Source organism: Notechis scutatus, chromosome 2 (assembly GCF_049901735.1).
Source record: "Notechis scutatus isolate UNSWTSFEM ecotype Mainland chromosome 2, rNotScu1.2, whole genome shotgun sequence".
Classification (NCBI taxonomy): Eukaryota; Metazoa; Chordata; class Lepidosauria; order Squamata; family Elapidae; genus Notechis; species Notechis scutatus.
This window is the reverse complement of record NC_142010.1, coordinates 127,139,210-127,156,600: the sequence shown is the minus strand read 5'-3', so window position 1 is coordinate 127,156,600 and position 17,391 is coordinate 127,139,210. Positions and strand designations below refer to the sequence as shown.

Sequence of the window (17,391 nt, the reverse complement as noted above, 5' to 3'; positions counted from 1 at the left end):
ACTATAGAATGTATGGACATGCACTCAAGATGCTTAGGACATAGAATAGTTGCTTATAGTCTTACTTAAATCCAATACCTGTTGTAGTTGTATTTGATTCTTGAAAGTTTGTGCATACAGTTGTAGCTCCTACAGTTGGTGCTTGTTGTAGCAGTAGCATTGGCTCTCATTAATGGACAGATAACATAAAATGGATTTCTTTGACATCTAAGGTGAAAGAAGATGGATTTGTTGTCGCTACTGCTGCTGCTCCTTCCTGGCATTTTTGTCCCAAAGTCTTAGGAATCGAATGGCAGGCTCCCACTTTGTCTGCTAGTACAATAAGATTTAACTGAAGCTTTTGAGGGTAGCCACAAGGTGATCACAATGAGTGTCACTTTGTCAAGAAATGCTAAGTGTTCCCTCTTAGTTCCTTTTAAAAGGATAGATAAAACCTAGCATCTCTGCAGAGCTGAACGATAAAACCTTATTGTCCATATAAGCCAACACACTAAAATGCTTAAGAAAGATAAAAACTCTTCCCAACAAGTATCTGAATTATAATGATCAGTACTTGTTTTATTTCCGAGGTATTGTTTTATTTCCGAGGTATTGTTTTATTTCCGAGGTATTTCCGAGGTATTGTTTTATTTCCGAGGTATTCATAGTGGCTGGTATTCACAATTGAGGTATTCACAATCGCTTGGACCTTAGGGTACCATCAAAACCCTTAAACCTGTCCCGGTGGCAGTTCAGTATCCAATGTATATTTTTCAGCAATAGTGTTAGTTGGCAGTGCCCAAACATAAAGCATAGGAACTTTACTGTTACATTTTTCACTACCTACAGTAGCGCCCCTCAAACCTTTTGGGCACCAGGGACTGGTTCTGTGGAGAAAAGTTTTTCCATGGACTTGAGGGGCCTGGTTTTGTTGCTGCATGCATCCTGCAAATGGGGCTTGGCTTGTTTGCGCGGCCTGGTTGCTGGCATGTTACCAATCGGTGCCAGTCCACGGACCAGGGGGCTTGGGGACCCCAATCTACAGTAACTAGAGTGAGCATCAAAGCAGTCCATGGCGGCATATGAAGCAGGCATCAAGATTTATAATTTAAGTCTTGTCAGTGCACAGAACTGTAGTTCAACTAACTCCAATAACCAGCCTTCTGAGTCAAGGTGGCAAAAAGCATTCTTTGTCGTTACAGTCACTGGTCCCTGTTCTTTAACTCAGTCTGTATCTTGCCTCCACAGCGAAGACATATAGATGCCTTTCAAGTTCCATTGAACAGAATGTTCAGCTGAGGGAAAAAAGACAAAAAAAAAAGACATGCAAACACAATACCTGGCGTAGGCCCCAATTTAGGATACCTGACATTAACTAGTACCAAAGGTGCTTTTTTCAAGGGGCAACTGGAAAAGAGAAAACTGGTTTTTCTTTGAAGACATCTCGCTTCTCATCCAAGAAGCTTTTTCAGCTCTGACTGAATGGTGGAGAATGGAAGGATTTATAGACCTTGCTTGGTCATTTGCATTCTTTTAGAGCAGGTGTGTCAAATTCATGTCGTCACGGCAGCGTCATGTGATGTATCCAGACTTTTTTCCCCCTTCGCTAAACTGGGCATGGGCATGGCCAGTGTGTGATGCATTTGGCCTGTGGGCCGGGAGTTTGACAGCCCTGTTTTAGAGAGGTTTATCTTGGATGTTTATCTGTGTTATCAGGGTCACCTGAGTAGAGCAAATGGCTGTGGAGCCTTCTTGGAACTGTTGAAAGGACTGTGTTATAGATTGGAAATAGACTGGAGATAGAGGAGGTCGTATCCCTCCGTTGATTGAGGGCCATTCAATTTTGACACAGATGGCTGCTTTGATCCCTCTTTCAAACTAGCGGTCCTCTCTGTCCAAAATGTGGGGTTTGCTATCTTCAAACAGAGGGGGAGGGATACGACATCATCTACTGTATTTCCAGTCTACAACACAGTCCAAGAAGGCCCCACACCCATTTGCTCTACTCAGGTGACCCTGAGGATACAGACAAACCTCCAAGTGGCCTTAACGACACTCTAAAAGAATGCAAATGACCAGCTGTCAGCAAGGAATATAAATCCTTCCATTCCCCAGCATCCAGTCAGAGCTGAAGAAGTTTCTTGGATGAGAACTGAAACATCTTCAAAGAAAAACCAGAAAGTCCAGCTTTGCCTCTTGAAAAAGCACCTTTGGGACAACCATGACCTGGATGACTGAGAATCTCCATAGATATTTACTGTAGTATTTTTTTTTTAATCTAGAGCCAATTTTTATTTATTTATTAAATTTACATGCTGCCTATTTCCACATCCAAAGTGACCCTGGCTGGCTTTCTAGATGCCCAGAGTCATTCATTCTAAAAGCCTTGCTTTCTAAATACCTAGTTATAGGAGATTTGGGATACGCCTCTTCGACAAAACTGACTTTGTTTCCATAAGAATGCAGCCGGCTAGGGGGCTTGACCTTTCATTTTAAGGAGTAAGCCATCCTTCCAAGATACAGAGGTCATACCTCTTCCCCACAGCCTGGCCACTTCGTACTGTAAGTAATGCCGTGTGCTGATTGACATGGTATGCTTGCTCTCTACAGGGACAGAAGAGCAGATGGTGCCCAAGACCTCTCCAGAACCTACAGGTGCCGAGAACCCAGCCACACCCCCGGGGGAGGGGGTGCTCAGCTCCGACCTTGACAAAATCCCCACTGAAGGTCAGGCGGGTCTTTGGACAGACCCTACTGTCCCCATCCCCCTGCCAAGTGTCTGCTCCGTGGAGAGCAGCAGAGAAGGAAAGCTAGGTTTCTCTCCTGGCTTCCCTTCTGACTGCTAGCGAAAGGCTTAAAATCAGTCTTAGGTGCTCTCGTTTCCCATGTTTCTTGTTTTTTGCTCTCCTCATTCCCCATCCATGTCTCACTTCCCTTGTAATTCAGCCTGCTGTCTATTGGAGACTCTCAGATTCCCTGCATTACTGAGCTTGCTCCAAATGAACTTCCCTGCCTTGTGATTTCACTATGACTTTCCCCGCTTTTTTAACAGAGTTGCCGAAAATGGAGAGCAAGGATGTTCAGCAGCTCTTCAAAGATGTCCTGGGTTCTACTGAACGAGAGCAGCAGCTTAATTCTGTTGGGGTGGATGCTGAGGCCAGAGGCATACGTGATCCGAACTGCTCCCAGCTTGCCCAGAGGCCTTTTCTTCAAGGTGAGCTGTGAATACTGAGATGGGGTATTTACACATCTTACCTGCTTGCGATATTTTAGGTTTTCTACAGTTAAAAGTGTACTTGTGTCTGGATTAGATCGTGGCGAAGTCTCTTGTGGCTAGAACTCAGTTAGAAAATCAGTGCGTGAATACTGGTTGATAAATGCTCCCCGGGACAGTTAGCCGAATAAATATACTTCCCCCATAATAAAGGCCAAAGCAAAAACAACAACCCAACAACCATTATCTATTTTGTACGTAGTACATATTTGTGTATTCTTTTACCCTTGCTCCGTTAACTTTTAAAGTTTAATTTTTAAGATTACTTCAGACCTCACCTGCTTAAGCTCACACCTTCTTGCTTTTGGTGAGGTTTGCCAGAATATCTGGATGGTGCTTTGTGTGTGAGCTCTTTTTGATTCAATCTCTGCAATGCCTTGACTCATTTATAGGTGGTGGTACATCTCTTGGGCCCCTGCAGCCTGCCATACCCATGGAGACTTACTCTGGAGTTTGCCAGTCCCCGTTCCTTGATAATAAGTAAGTCACCTACGTGTACAGCGTGATCTCTGGGTTCAGCCCAGCCCCTTCCTTGACAATTCCTCCATTATATCCTGCTGTTAATGTGTTCTCCTGTCTTCGCTCACCTCCGTGTAGGGAGAGGAGTGGCTTCTTCAGCCCTGAGCAGTGTGAACCAGAGAGTCCTTGGGCCAGCAGCTCTGCAGCTTCCACACCAACTACACCCACCACAGAGGGGGAGAGTGATGGACTCTCATATAACCAGCGGAGCCTGCAACGTTGGGAGAAGGATGAGGAACTGGGAGAGCTTTCCACCATCTCACCTGTCCTCTATGCCAACATGAATTTCCCCAGCCTGAAGCAGGATTACCCAGGTTATTTACTTATCTTTCCCTCCTTTCTTCCTTTGTGCTTGAGGTCCTTTTAATGACCTCTCAGTCAGATCTGTGGAGACAGAAACAATAGGCTTCCCTTTTCGCAACAGAAGTCAAAGTCAACAGCTCAAGGATCCCAATCATCATCTTCAAGAAATCAAAGATTGTGTGATTTAAAGAATCCAAGTAATGCTGCTAGGATCAAATAAATCTGAAGTGCATTACAACCCGTACCCTGACTTTGGGAGTCCTCTGCTTCCTTTGTTGGTATTATTGTTGTGTATTATCATTGTGTGACCCGCTGTTGCCAAAGGCTAGTAAATTCCATTTAGTTTTGTTGTTATGGCACAGGGGTGGGCAGCTATGTCCCATTTACAACCTGTGGACTTGAACTCCCAGAATTCCTGACCAGCCACAGCTCTACATTTGTTAGTTTGGATCAGCTGTCCATAAGCTCTATGTTCTCCTAGAATAGGGGTATCAAACACAAGGTCTGCGGGCCAGATCCGGCCCACGGGGTGCTTAGATCTGGCCCGTGGAGCCACCCTAGAAACAGTAAAGGACCAGCCTGTGGTGTCTCTGCCAGTGAAAATGGAGCTCAGGAGGGTTGTATGTGGCTCTCCCGAGCTCTGTTTTCACTGGTAGAAGTTTGGAGGAGGCCGTCACAGCAGAAAACAGAGCTCAGGAACCCATTTTTGCTGACAGAGCGCTCAGGCCAACGTCAGCACCCCCAACACTAGTGACATCGAGCTGGCCCTGCCCTCATCCATGCCCCCATGCCCCTTATTGTCAAACACAACCTTGATGCCCCCCTCAACAAAATTGAGTTTGACCACCCTGTCCTAGAATATATATGGAACTATTAATGTTGCCACTAAAGAAATCCTTGATTGAACCAGTTTTATGTGATGATAATACTAGATGAGAAATAAATCTCTGCCTAGTTCACCATATCCCAAATTTGTTTCCAAATGACCCACCTCACTTTCCCAGTTACTGTCTGTATGCTTTCTATTGAGCGGTTCTCTAGGAGATGATCTGTGAGCGACTTTAGAATTAACGATGGTGTTTGTCTTGGAATATTTTTCATAAATACTGAGGTCTCTGCAATGTGGTTATTTATGAAAGAGAACGTCCAGACGGGGTTCCATCTTAGTTTTATCCAGGTGATTGAAAAGCCAGTCCTAGGAGTTGTCCATGGTTACTTGTAGCAATGTGCTCAGAAGAGCTGGTAATGGATATTTTTTTCAGAAATTGTTGGAGCAGTGAGGTTTGGGAAGAAGCCTTGGACATTGACGGTTGTGCAGAGGGTAGGGAAGGAGGATAGGAAACATGCTGAGAAGATTAAGGAGGGTAGGCCTGTGGGATACGGTGCTCTGGGATACTGGTGGGGTAGCAGCTGAGGGAGGGCGCAAGAATGCTCAATAACGGCAGGCAGACCTGGAGTGGTGGAATGGGCAGCAGCGGTGTGACGTGCAGCAATCTAGACCTACTGGATTTGTTCAGATTTTTTTTTTCCTGAAGTCTGAAATAACCAAAGTGTTCTGGATTTCAGTTGATGCAAAATCTATTTCCAGGTTCCAGACAAGAGATTTCCCATTTCATGCACAATGCTAGTGCTTCTCATAACCCGTGAAGCAAATTCTACTGTTTGACTCACAGCTGAAGCCCTGTGTTACCTTTATGATTGCTCCTCCTAAGAGATAGTGGTTCTAAACCCTGATTTGTCTTTTGCATTGTATTTTCTTATGCATTCTCCTCTCATGTGTTGCTTTCCAGATAGGTTCAGCTTTCATACCATTACGGTAGTTAAAACCCCAACACATATAGAAGCCACCGATTGAGAAAAATTGGCGTAGTCTAATATCTGCCTGTGGTAGGATGCAGAATCTACTGTTCTCCAGAGGTTGCTGAGTATGGCCAATGATGAGGGATACTAGGCGACACTATATCCTGTAATATTCTTGGGTGAACAAAAAAGGGTTGGCTGTTTTTGTTTTCTGAAATGCGTTTAACAAAGCTGTTTAAAAATATATGGGTGGAATAAGCAGAGATCATGGAGGTACTGACTGGGAGACTAGGCAGATGTGTTGCAATAAGAATAGAATTCTGTAGCCAGATGGAATACGGTGAGCCTTTCCCTAAGTAGACTCCTACGCTGGCTTTATGATAAAACGTTTTTGTAGAATCCCTGGACAAAATTAACTGGCCTTGGCATATGAGTGTTTCCATTTCATTTCCATTTTATTGTTGTTGTTCTGCCTCCAGACTGGTCTAGCCGTTGCAAGCAGATCATGAAGCTTTGGCGAAAGGTGCCAGCTCCAGACAAAGCTCCATATTTGGTAAGTGGGCCACGTAAATATGAGTTTTGAATTGGATGTTTTGTGAAGCTTTTTTTTGTAAAAAAAAACTGAGTTTATTTTTCTTTTATATTTAACAGAATTGATTAGATTTCTTAAGGGGGAGGGTGTGTACGTTCTTGGTATCCTTATATCAGTGCAACTCCTATGTTCTTAGCACAACCGCTACAGAATGTTGTACTGTGTGTGGAGTGTTTGTGTTCAGCCACCCACTCTTGAATACACTGTATTTCATTTTCTCCTAATTCTCATCATGCCCCACACTTTCTTTTTGGGGGGATTCCTTCTTTAATGTTTTTTTTAAATACTTCTCCAGACTGAATGCCCTGAATCAGGCGATGCCACCCTTGCTTTTAAGCAGATTGTGCAGAAATCCACATTTGGAAAATGAGATTGCCATTATGAGCCTGTGAGGGGAAAAGAATCATTTGTTCTGAGAGTGTGTCGCACTTCTCTCACAAATAGAAGTAACACACTTGTGCCGCTCTTTGAACTGCTTTTGGAGTGGGATACATCAAGTTTCAGGATTTCTCTATGAATAAATGAAGAGAGTGACAGGCAAAATAAAAATCCTGGTGACAGTGTTTCACTCAAGAGTAACCAGAGGGATGCCATTCACATGAAGAATTTGAAACAAGGGGGGGTTTCTTCAAACTATAATAATCTAATTTTTGCATTTGGGGACTAGCAAAGATTAAAAGGGATGGGGAAGACAATTACTAACTTAAGAGAGGAGAAAAGAGGGAGGAGAAAGAGCAAGATGGCAACTACGCGACCAAAAGAAAGGCAGAAGTCATAATGCTATTCCTCCTTCCAATAGGCTGAAACAGCTTAGATAGAGCAGTTAAAGCATTGTGAAGCAGTTTATAAGTCTAAGTGCTATTGCTAGAGAAATAAAAGTTTTGAGACAAAATATTTTCTTTTTCTTTTTTGAAGGGTTTTGAATTGATAGCCATTAGCAATAGTCAATTATTTTATATTACACGTATAAATATATTACACACAAATATATATTACACTATTATGATTTATTTGATTTGTAGCCTGCCTTTATTATTTTGACAAATAATTCAAGGCAGTGGATATATCCAGCACATCTTCCTCCTCCTTTTTTCTCCACCTCTGTGAGGTGGGTTGGGCACAGAGAGTATGACGGGCCCAAGGTCACCCAGTCAGCTTTCATGGCTAAGGCTGGGTTAGAACTCAACAGTCTTCCTCTTTCTAGCCTTAACCACCAGCCCAAACTGTCTTTCATTGTATTAAAATACTATACATTTTGATGAATTGAAAATAACAAATTATGAGACTTGTTCAAAAGCATTGAGTGACTGGAGAGGGGTTGAATGGGAGGGATTTTGTTTTCCCTCTCTCATCTTATTCTTATTTCTCTGACAGCAAAAGGCCAAAGATAACCGGGCAGCCCATCGCATCAACAAGGTGCAGAAGGTAGGTAAGACAATAGATATGAAAAGGGATTGGTTGAAACCGGGACAGAGAAATTTGGTTGGGGAAACTAGGCCTGATATGCCGTGGTACCCGTATGGAATATGTTATTGCCAAGGTTGTATGTAAATTCTGTCCTGAGAAAAGCTGAAACCTATTTTTCAGTACACATTAACCAAATTTAGAGAGAAAAAGAACAGACCATTGACAGCGCTTGAGGGTTTTTCAAGGGCCACTTAGATACTCTTCTTCTCCCACCTCCCCAAGAATATCTGGCCTCCCGTGTCCCTTAAAACTTTAAACTCTTTGTATTTTGCCTTTGAGTGTTCTTCCGGCCTTGACGATGCCTTGTCCCTCTGGGGCACTTTCTTCTCCCTTTTCCACAGCAAGCTGAGAGCCAGATCAGCAAACAAACCAAAGTGGAGGTGCTGCGAAGGCCCGACCGCCCCACGCTTCATCTGCGCATACCATCTCAGGCAGGGGTGCTGCCTGGAGCCCCTCAGCCGTTGCCACCTCCTTCCTCTGCTGCTTCAGCCTCGGGACAGCCCCTCTATATTAATCATGCTGCAGTTCTGCCAAGTGGGCCGGGTATTGAGTCGCCCAGTGAGCTCTTCCTTAAGCTTCCCTCTTCTGCCACCAGTGCCCAGCCCCCAGTGCAAGTGCCTTTGCACGAGCCCTACGGCATGGCCTCTGCTTGCCCCCCACCAGATCCAGGTTTTCCTTCCCCCTCCTTGGTGGGCCAGAGTCCTACAGTGCCTAGCGGCTTTGTCTCTTCCTCCGCTGCCTCCTCTGGACAATCTCCGCTCCTACCAAACCCTCGTCCGTCCCCGCAAGCTGGAGAGTTGCAGCCCACCCCGCCTGGAACCCCAAGGCATCAGCCCTCCACGCCGGACCCCTTCCTTAAGCCACGCTGCCCCACTGGATCCTTGGAAAACTTGACGGTGCCTGGAAGTCCTCAGCGAGCTGCGCTTCTGCTTTCCCCCCCACCCTTTGGGGAGCAGCAAAAAAAGGGGTTGGATATCAAGAAGGAAGAGACCGGTCCAGGGATCAACTCTCCTAGTTACAGCTGCAGCTATAGCAACTCCCCTTCCAGTGCTCTCCCCTCCAGTGAAATGAAGGCCCCGGACGTTTTTAAAGCCCCGCTCACCCCACGCCAGTCTCAGGTGGAGCCACAAAGCCCGGGTTTAGGGCATCGCCCCCCAGATTCCCACCCTATGGCTGCTTCCCCACCCAGCCAGGCTGATCTCTACAGGCAGTCACCTTACCCAGATCCCTATGCCCAGCCCCCACTCACCCCGAGGCCTCAGCCCCAACTCCCAGAGCCCTGCTGTGTTTTGCCTCCCCGGTCCCTGCCTTCGGACCCCTTCTCACGCATACCTGCCAGCCCACAGTCTCAATCAAACTCCCAGTCCCCCCTCACTCCCCGTCCCCTCTCCACTGAGGCCTTCTGCCAGTCTCCCGTCACTCCTCGCTTTCAGTCCCCTGACCCCTACTCACGGCCTCCCTCCAGGCCCCAGTCCCGGGACCCCTTTGCCCCACTGCACAAGCCCCCTCGGGCTCAAATTCCAGACGTTGGCTTCAAGCCGATGCCCGTCTCCCATAATACCCTGACAGTTGGGAATTTCTCAGCGGTGCCACCCCCATCTGAGTCCCACCCAAAGACCAGCCAGCAGTCTCAGTTTATTCGTTCCCCTGGCGCAGGTGTCTTTCCCAGTGCTCAGCCGCAGATGCGGTTCACCTTCCCTCCCAATGAGCCAGTCAAGAACTCTCCTTCCCAAGGGGTCAACAGCCATTTTGCTCCTGGCAAACCTCAAAGCACAAGTTACGTTTCTTCACCGGGCTTCCACCAGGTTGGGAGCCCTCTGGGCCCAAGCAAGAACACCCCAGACTCTTACACGATCTCCCCGTTACGACCTCCGTCGGTGCTGCCCCAGCAGCCACCTTCACAGCAAGATGGCGCTTTGTCCTTTCTGCCACGAGGAGGCATGCCTTCAGGTGACAAGAGGGAGGAGGGGACCATAGGACCCCCCAGCAGGGAACTGCAAGAACTGACGGCTGGCCAGGAGGGGGCCGCTGGCAGCAACGCTACTCAGACAGAGATGGAAAAACAGCGGCAGGTGAGTCGATCCCACTGGGGCAGGGAAGTTGGATTTCCGCTTGATGGGAACTAGAGCAGATGGGCCGAGGGGCAGGAAGGGGCTTCATGGCCTTTTCCCAGTCCAGCTACCTGAATGTGTAGCAATGAGGTAAAGGAGGGTAGTAAAGAATTACGTGTGTCCTGAAGTAGGCAAGAAAGGCAGGTTGGCTTAAAGGGCTTCTGAGCACGAGGTATTCCTAACTGTCTGTGCCTTGTTCCTTTGGTCCTCTACTAGCGTCAGAGGCTCCGGGAGTTGCTTATCCGTCAGCAGATCCAGAGGAACAACTTGAGGCAAGAAAAAGAGAGCGCAGCAGCTGCGGCCACCGGCGTTCAGTCCTCCTGGAATGCCGAAGGCCCCGGACCAGCCTTTGAGCAGATCAACCGCAGCATGACTCCTTACCCATCGGCACAGGTAGGCCTGGAGCCACAGAGAGAGAGACCTGGATCCAACTGTGGCATCTGACTTTCCATACAGCTTTTGATACGTCACCGAAAAGATTCTGTCAGGCATGAAAGATAGGTTCCATGCTTGAAGGGTCAATTAAACCGATTTACTGGTGTTGGTAAGGAATCTTCTCAACTAGTTGTCAGCACCTGGGAAGAGTTAGATAAGGGTCAACAGCACCTAAGAGGGGAATGGGCTTAATTCACTTGTAGCTATGTAGGGGTTCCCTTTCCACCCTGCCCTCAGGTTCTGCCCTTCCTTCTACAGATTCCATTCAAAGACCTGAAGGAGATCCTCTTTCTGACATTCTGGAACAGAGACAGTATCAGTGTCTAAATCTCCTCTATCTGTTGCATGCATAACCTTGTATATGCCCTGGTGGGTTAAATGTGTAGTGCTAAATCTACAGTGCTACATTGTGTTAACTCTAGTGAGATAAACGTTCAGATGAATACAATTGGGTGACGGTCCTGAATGCACTAAATTTTGTACATTATTTATTTTATTTATTTTTAATTAAATTATTAAGTGTTTATGCCGCCCATCTCCCCTGTAAGGTGACTTTACATTATGACTTTCCTGAAAGTATTTTACTCTACGTAGAACTCATAACTAACAGAAGAGAATTATTTGTAGCTCAGGGTTGAATTGTGGGGTCCTTGGTGCTTTTCTAAGCTTGGTTGTTTTCTTGCTGATGTTTCATTACCCAACAAGGTAGCATCAACAGTGCTAGATGACTCCCAGAACTCAGACTGTTCTATCAAGCAGTAATAGGGGGGTGGGAGTTGGTTTTTGTTTTGTTTTGTTTTGTTTGTTTTCCCAAATTTTGTTCTATTGTACTTCACTAATTTATTTGATTCTTTTTGTTAGTTCTTATTTTTATTTTTTGTTTTAAATATGATTTTACATTGTGTAAGCCGCCTTGAGTCTCCATGGGCGAATAGGCGGTAATACAAATCAAATAAGTAAGTAAGTAAATAAATAAATAAATAAATAAATAAACAAACAAACAAACAAATAAATAAATAATAAATAATAAATAATAAATAATAAATAAATATAAATAAATAAATAAATAAATAAATAAATAAATAAATAAATAATCAATCAATCAATCAATCAATCAATCTTGAATGTTGACTCTTCCTTTCCCTAGGACAAGGGATTACTTGGCAGCCTGGGGAGCGCTCCAGGAGGCAGCAAGCTGCCCAGTGGTGTGATGGTACAGGCACCCTACATACAGGATGACCGAATGGTCCGGCCATCTCCAGCGGCAACACCCTCTGCCATGGATATTAATGGCAGGTAAGGCTCTAGCTGGTGTTAGAAAAGCCAGTCCAGTCACAACGGAAAGGTAGCCTGAAGGAAAGAGGCAAATTATTGATCAGTAGAACTCACTTTCCAGCCAACAGGAGGTATCTTGCTGTTTGTGACTCACTCCACCCACTTTTAGACACACACACACACACACACACACACACACACCAAAAGCATCCTAGGATCGGGCCACAGAAATTCAGTGATAAAACTGATATCGAGTAGCCAGAAGCAAGCTGTTCATACTATTTATTTATTAAATTTACATTGCCCCCCAATTCTCGGCGACTGCGAGTGGTTTACAAATGATTTAAACAGGAAAATATTTTTAAAAAATGTGGCAAACAAAAAAGGGAAGAGATGGCAGAATAATAAAACTGGATAAAAACAAACGCTGGTCACACAACTGCCACCTGGTAGGGACAACTGTCCCCTATTTTTGAGGATTTCTTCATATTGGCACATTATATTACCGGGGTGGGGTGAGGTGGGGTTACTCATATTCATCTATTTAGCAGATTTGTAAACTTCCCATCTCGCTGTTTGAGTCTACTCCAGAAAGCCTTTTAGAGTGAATGGTAATAGGTTACCTAACCCGCTTTTTTAAAAAAAACGTCTTCTTTTTCAGGCCATCGGTGACAGCAGCTGCCCAGCCCTTTTATCCCCGCAGTGTCTTCCAAACGCCACCTACACAGCAACAGATGTGGCAGCAGCAGCAGCAGCAGCAGCAGCAACAAGCAGCATCCATGCGTCTCCCAATCTCTTCACGTTTCCCCCATCCCCCCACACAAGACCTAAGTCGACAAACTTTGGGAGGCCTGGCTCCACGCCTGCCTGGTCCTGGTGAACAATTTCAGACTTCCTCTGGCCCACTGGGAGCTCAGTTCATTGAGTTGCGGCACAACATCTCAAAGGGAGTGCTAGGAAGTGGAGCTGGCCCTCCCTTCATCCAGCAGAATCTGCAGGCTCGACCCAGATTCTTCCTGCCTGGGAACGACAGCACCAATCAGGCTTTGAAAGCTTCTGTTATGCCAGTGCAGGCCCCTGTCCTGGGAAACCAAGGCCTACCATCACAGAAGATCCCTATTTCATCCTCTCTTCAGGGTTCAGAGATGAGCAATAATCATCACTCTCATGCCAAGGCCATTCCCCAGTTGATACTGCCTCCCGGCAACATGGAAGTGCGACACATCGCAGCTCGAACACCCTCTTCGTCTGTCCCTAAAGATGTACCCCTCACCTCAACTAACATTGATTCTACCCCAGCCGCTGGCAAGAATCAGCTAAGTCTGGTCAATAGGCCATTAGCTTGCGAGGTCCCAGTGGAACCCGATTTAGATGACGAGTTTGATTCTCACAAGGATCTTGTTGAAGATGATGATGACTTGGCCAACTTAAGCCTTGATCCAGATGTTGCCAAAGGTGATGATGATCTTGACAACCTGGATAACCTGGAAACCAATGACCCGCACCTCGATGATCTATTAAATGGTGATGAGTTTGATTTGCTTGCATATACAGACCCAGAGCTGGATACTGGTGATAAGAAGGATATCTTCAATGAGCATCTGCGGTTGGTGGAATCTGCCAATGAAAAGGCTGAACGTGAGGATCGGCTTAAAAAAGAACCCTCCGTAAGTCCCTACCTCAAGGATGCTCCTTCTGCTGGTATTGGCAAGCCAGATGAACAGAAGGCATCAATGCCCAGAGATGATGTTCCCAAAGTGAAAGAGGGACTTGGTCTTCTCCAGGTTCCCTGTTCATCTTCTGCAAGGGTGTCTCCATCTCCCATCCTTACAACCTTCAAGGCCCAAAGTGACCTGCTGGACAGCAAAATGGCTAGCCTGCCAGCTGATATCAAACCCAAGGTAGAGGATGGGTGTTTAAAGTCTTCACCCTGCCAGTTTAACACTAGCACTGTAGAGAAACCTCCTGTGAAATCTGAAGGAGCAGAGAAAATGATTGCTACCTTAGGAGTCAACATCAAAACCAACCCGAATCTTATGAGTCCTGGTGGAGTGCAACTTGGCATGACTCAGTTCCACAGCAACAATCACCCTCCCATATCAGATAAGGTCCTCTACAGCACCCAAACTCGCCCCTCGCTTATTCCTGTCTCAATGCCCAACAACACTAACTCCATCCTGGAAAAGTTTGAGCTAGATGGAGGACCCTTGAGTTTGAGTAGTAGTCAGCAGCATTCTCCGGCTGATGAACTAGACAAAATGGAAAGCTCCTTGGTGGCCAGTGAGCTGCCTCTCCTGATTGAAGATCTGCTGGAACATGAAAAGAAGGAACTGCAGAAGAAGCAGCAGATGTCTGCCCAAATACCAGGGGGTTCCCAACACCTCCAGCCCCACACTGTATTGGCACATCCTGCTCCCCCTTCCCAACCTCACGATGGGCAGCTGGTAAGCCCTCAGCAGCAGCTTCAGTTGAGCATTGTGGCCAGACCACAGAGCATGGTGGGCAACCAGCAACTGATGCAGCAGCAGCAGCAGCAGCAGCAGCAACGTCTGGCTGGTCCCCAGCAAAACCAAGGGCTAGCACCACACCTGGCAGTGCCTCAGAACCAGTCTCAACTCCTTACCCCTCAGCATGGCATGCAGGCAAATCACAGCCAACAGAACCAACAGCAGCTCTTAGTCCAGAAAAATATGCAAGGAGTCCAGCAGCAGCAGCAGCAGCAGCAGATGATGGGACTTAAACCTCAGCAAATTGTGATGCAGCAGCAGCAGCAGCAACAACAACAGCAGCAGCAGCAGCAGCAGTTGGCTAACAGCTTCTTCCCTGATACTGGTATGTGTCAGGTGCAAAAGATCAGGACCACAAGCGAAGTTCCAGTTAAACTTTATTACTAATCATGCCTGTATACAAGCATCTACTCAGCTAATGGTTAGCACTAACTTGGCATTAGATAAGGATCAATGAAATGCAAGAGAGTTGGATTTGGTCCATTTGTGGCTATAGAGAGACTCTAGGTCAGGGGCGTGTCAAACTCATGTCGTCAGGGCATCATCAGGTGATGTATTGGGACTTTATCTCCCTTCACTAAACCGGGCATAGACATGGCCCGTTTGTGACCCATCCGGCCTGCAGACTGGGAGTTTGACAGCCCTGCTGTAGGCTGATTCTTCTTTTGACTCCGCCCCCCCCAATTCTGCCACTCTTTCTCCTACATGATGGGAACTATATCAGCTTATTTATTTCATTTTGTCCAGGATATGCCAAGTTCTTGATTGCCATTATGCAAATCCTGCTTTAATTGCAAGTTAAAATTTGTTATTCTAATTGCAGGGGCTAACAGAAAAGGAAACATTTGGAGAATTGAATCACATGGCATTTTCAGTGCTGTTTCATCTAAATTCAAATGCAGTCGTCTTAATCTGCTAAGAAAAGCACATAGTTTTAACATGAATCACAGATATCCAAGAGTGCACTATATGTGCCTGCATTCTATTTTGAATGTGATATGAGCGAATGAGCCTAGATCACACCTGGCCTTTAATTTCATCTTATCACACCGATCTACTGACTTAAATAGTTTCAGCCAACTGAAACTATGCAGCAGCACATCTGAGGAGTGCATCAAAATTCCATAGATCGTATGTGTAACTATGTGTACAGTGAGGATATATCGATCAGGTGTGATTTATATGTATGAAGGAGAGAAGACGTAAAAACATGACTTTTACCCTGTGATCTTAACTCTAAAAAAATTAGTTCTCTGTGAATATGGAGCTGTCATATGGTGAGTTCAGTTGAGTGGTGCGGTGGCCTAGAGGTGGAGCTCTCGCCTCACAATTAGGAGGCTGTGAGTTCAGTCATAGGTACAGGCAGGTATTTTTCTCTCTGGGCACACTGAAAATATACCTGCTGAACAAAATTCCGCACTGGCGACAGGAAGAGCATCCGGCCATTAAAACACTCTGCTAGCTCCGTTCAGTTGCCCAGACTCCACCCCTCAAGGGATTATGGGGTCATTAAAAGAAGAAGATCAATGAGTGAGTTAAATTCACTCCCGTATTAGAAATAATAGTTTGAAGTGGCTGTAGATTGGTGATGATGCTTGTTTGAGTTTACTGTATGTAAACAGTAGAAATCCGGGTGATCACTAAATGGCAGCAGAGAATAAGAGTTGACTATTTCCAGCAAGTGGTGGTTTTTTGGTCAACAAACTCTTCGTTTTAGTGAACTATGTGTTAGATCACAAATGCTTTAATGTTGAGATATCGGCAATGCATAGTCTCCTCACGTGTTGGTCTCTTTTCTCTCATTTGTACCTCTCACCTCCTGTCACCCATGTGCCTGTAAAGATCTAGATAAATTTGCTACTGAGGACATAATGGATCCCATTGCCAAAGCCAAGATGGTAGCTCTAAAGGGTATCAAGAAGGTCATGGCGCAAGGGAGCATTGGGGTTGCTCCAGGCATGAACAGGTAAGCAGAAAACCAGAGAAGGGGCTACTCTATCATATGTGGCAGAGTGTCTTTAATTTTCGTTTTGATTGTTGAAGAGGTAATCATTATTATTAATATTACATGAATGTTCTGGAAGCAAAGACAGAGGCTTTCTAGCGATGGCTCCTAATGAGATACTTACATTGCAATAATGACAACATAAAAAGGCCATTTGTCCCTTCCTGTCTTTTGAAGGAAGTCCTTGCTTAACAACCAGTTGCTTAGTTGCTAAGCAGAATCGCTTAAAGGTGATTAAAGATTCTGGCAGACCCCTCAAAAGCTACTTATGGCCCAATCCCAAAATCACAGCTGTTGCACCACTCCTGTGATGGTTTGTCACTACGACTGGCCATAGAAATGCTGCACCACCGGGTCCCTTCAGGCCTTTCCCCACCATCACTGGGGTCTCCACAGGCTCCCCCGGTTAGGTCCCTGCAGGGCTTGGGCCTCCTCTCACCCACCCTCTGTCACTGATTGCACACTTTGGAAATCTTCGGCGCTCTGGAGCTTTCTGCAGTGCTACCATTTTCCAAGTGATCAGAATTGAATGCAGCCACTTGGAAAATGGTGGCTGCTTCTGCATCACACCATGCAGCTGCCTGACAAAGCGGTTCCTTCCACTTCTGCACTGCACTGCATGTGCTTCCTCGAAAGCTTTCACCAATCAGGAAGGGCATCAATTGAATAAATAGGTGACCAAACTCACACCTTGTTTGCTTCCTTGGGGCCAAGGGGCTGCACCTGCACCCCAGACATCTCCACAGATCCTGTTCCAAGGCTAGCATCAGTTGGAAAGGCTAGTGTCAGTTGGAAACAAATATTGTTTCCAAAGCTAGCATCAGATGGAAACAAATATTTTGTTCTCTCTTTTGGTTTGGTTGATGTGCCAACAATTTACCAGTGTTTTTCTAGATTCCCAATAATTTAACTTTATTCACCCAAAAGCAGTTTAATCTGCTCTGCATAGAAATCAATTAGTCCTGTTGGCTAACATGAAAGCATTATAAGTTTGTTTGGTAGGGTGTTTTTTTTCCATTAAAAACTGAAAAACTTTCTTTAATTCCTGTTGACAATGAAGATTTTTAAATTTCCCTCACCAAGCAACATAAACAATGATCCAGGTCCTTCTGTTCACCTTACAT

At 45.7% G+C, this 17,391-nt stretch overlaps 1 protein-coding gene across 11 annotated transcripts in view; it reads left to right on the top strand.

The window, feature by feature from the left end:
• The window catches only part of KMT2D (lysine methyltransferase 2D), a 113,509-nt gene that overhangs the window by 56,213 nt on the left and 39,905 nt on the right, over positions 1-17,391 (top strand). For 9 of the 11 annotated variants that reach the window (XM_087956140.1, XM_087956138.1, XM_087956135.1 and 6 more), the window contains 11 exons: positions 2,590-2,706; positions 3,032-3,193; positions 3,646-3,733; positions 3,851-4,086; positions 6,355-6,428; positions 7,842-7,892; positions 8,276-10,006; positions 10,262-10,438; positions 11,628-11,776; positions 12,417-14,587; positions 16,105-16,228. In XM_087956140.1, the coding sequence (XP_087812266.1) occupies positions 2,590-2,706; positions 3,032-3,193; positions 3,646-3,733; positions 3,851-4,086; positions 6,355-6,428; positions 7,842-7,892; positions 8,276-10,006; positions 10,262-10,438; positions 11,628-11,776; positions 12,417-14,587; positions 16,105-16,228 (5,080 nt within the window). The remainder of the gene's footprint in view (positions 1-2,589; positions 2,707-3,031; positions 3,194-3,645; positions 3,734-3,850; positions 4,087-6,354; positions 6,429-7,841; positions 7,893-8,275; positions 10,007-10,261; positions 10,439-11,627; positions 11,777-12,416; positions 14,588-16,104; positions 16,229-17,391) is intronic. The other 2 variants (XM_087956141.1, XM_087956144.1) reach the window with 2 other exon arrangements.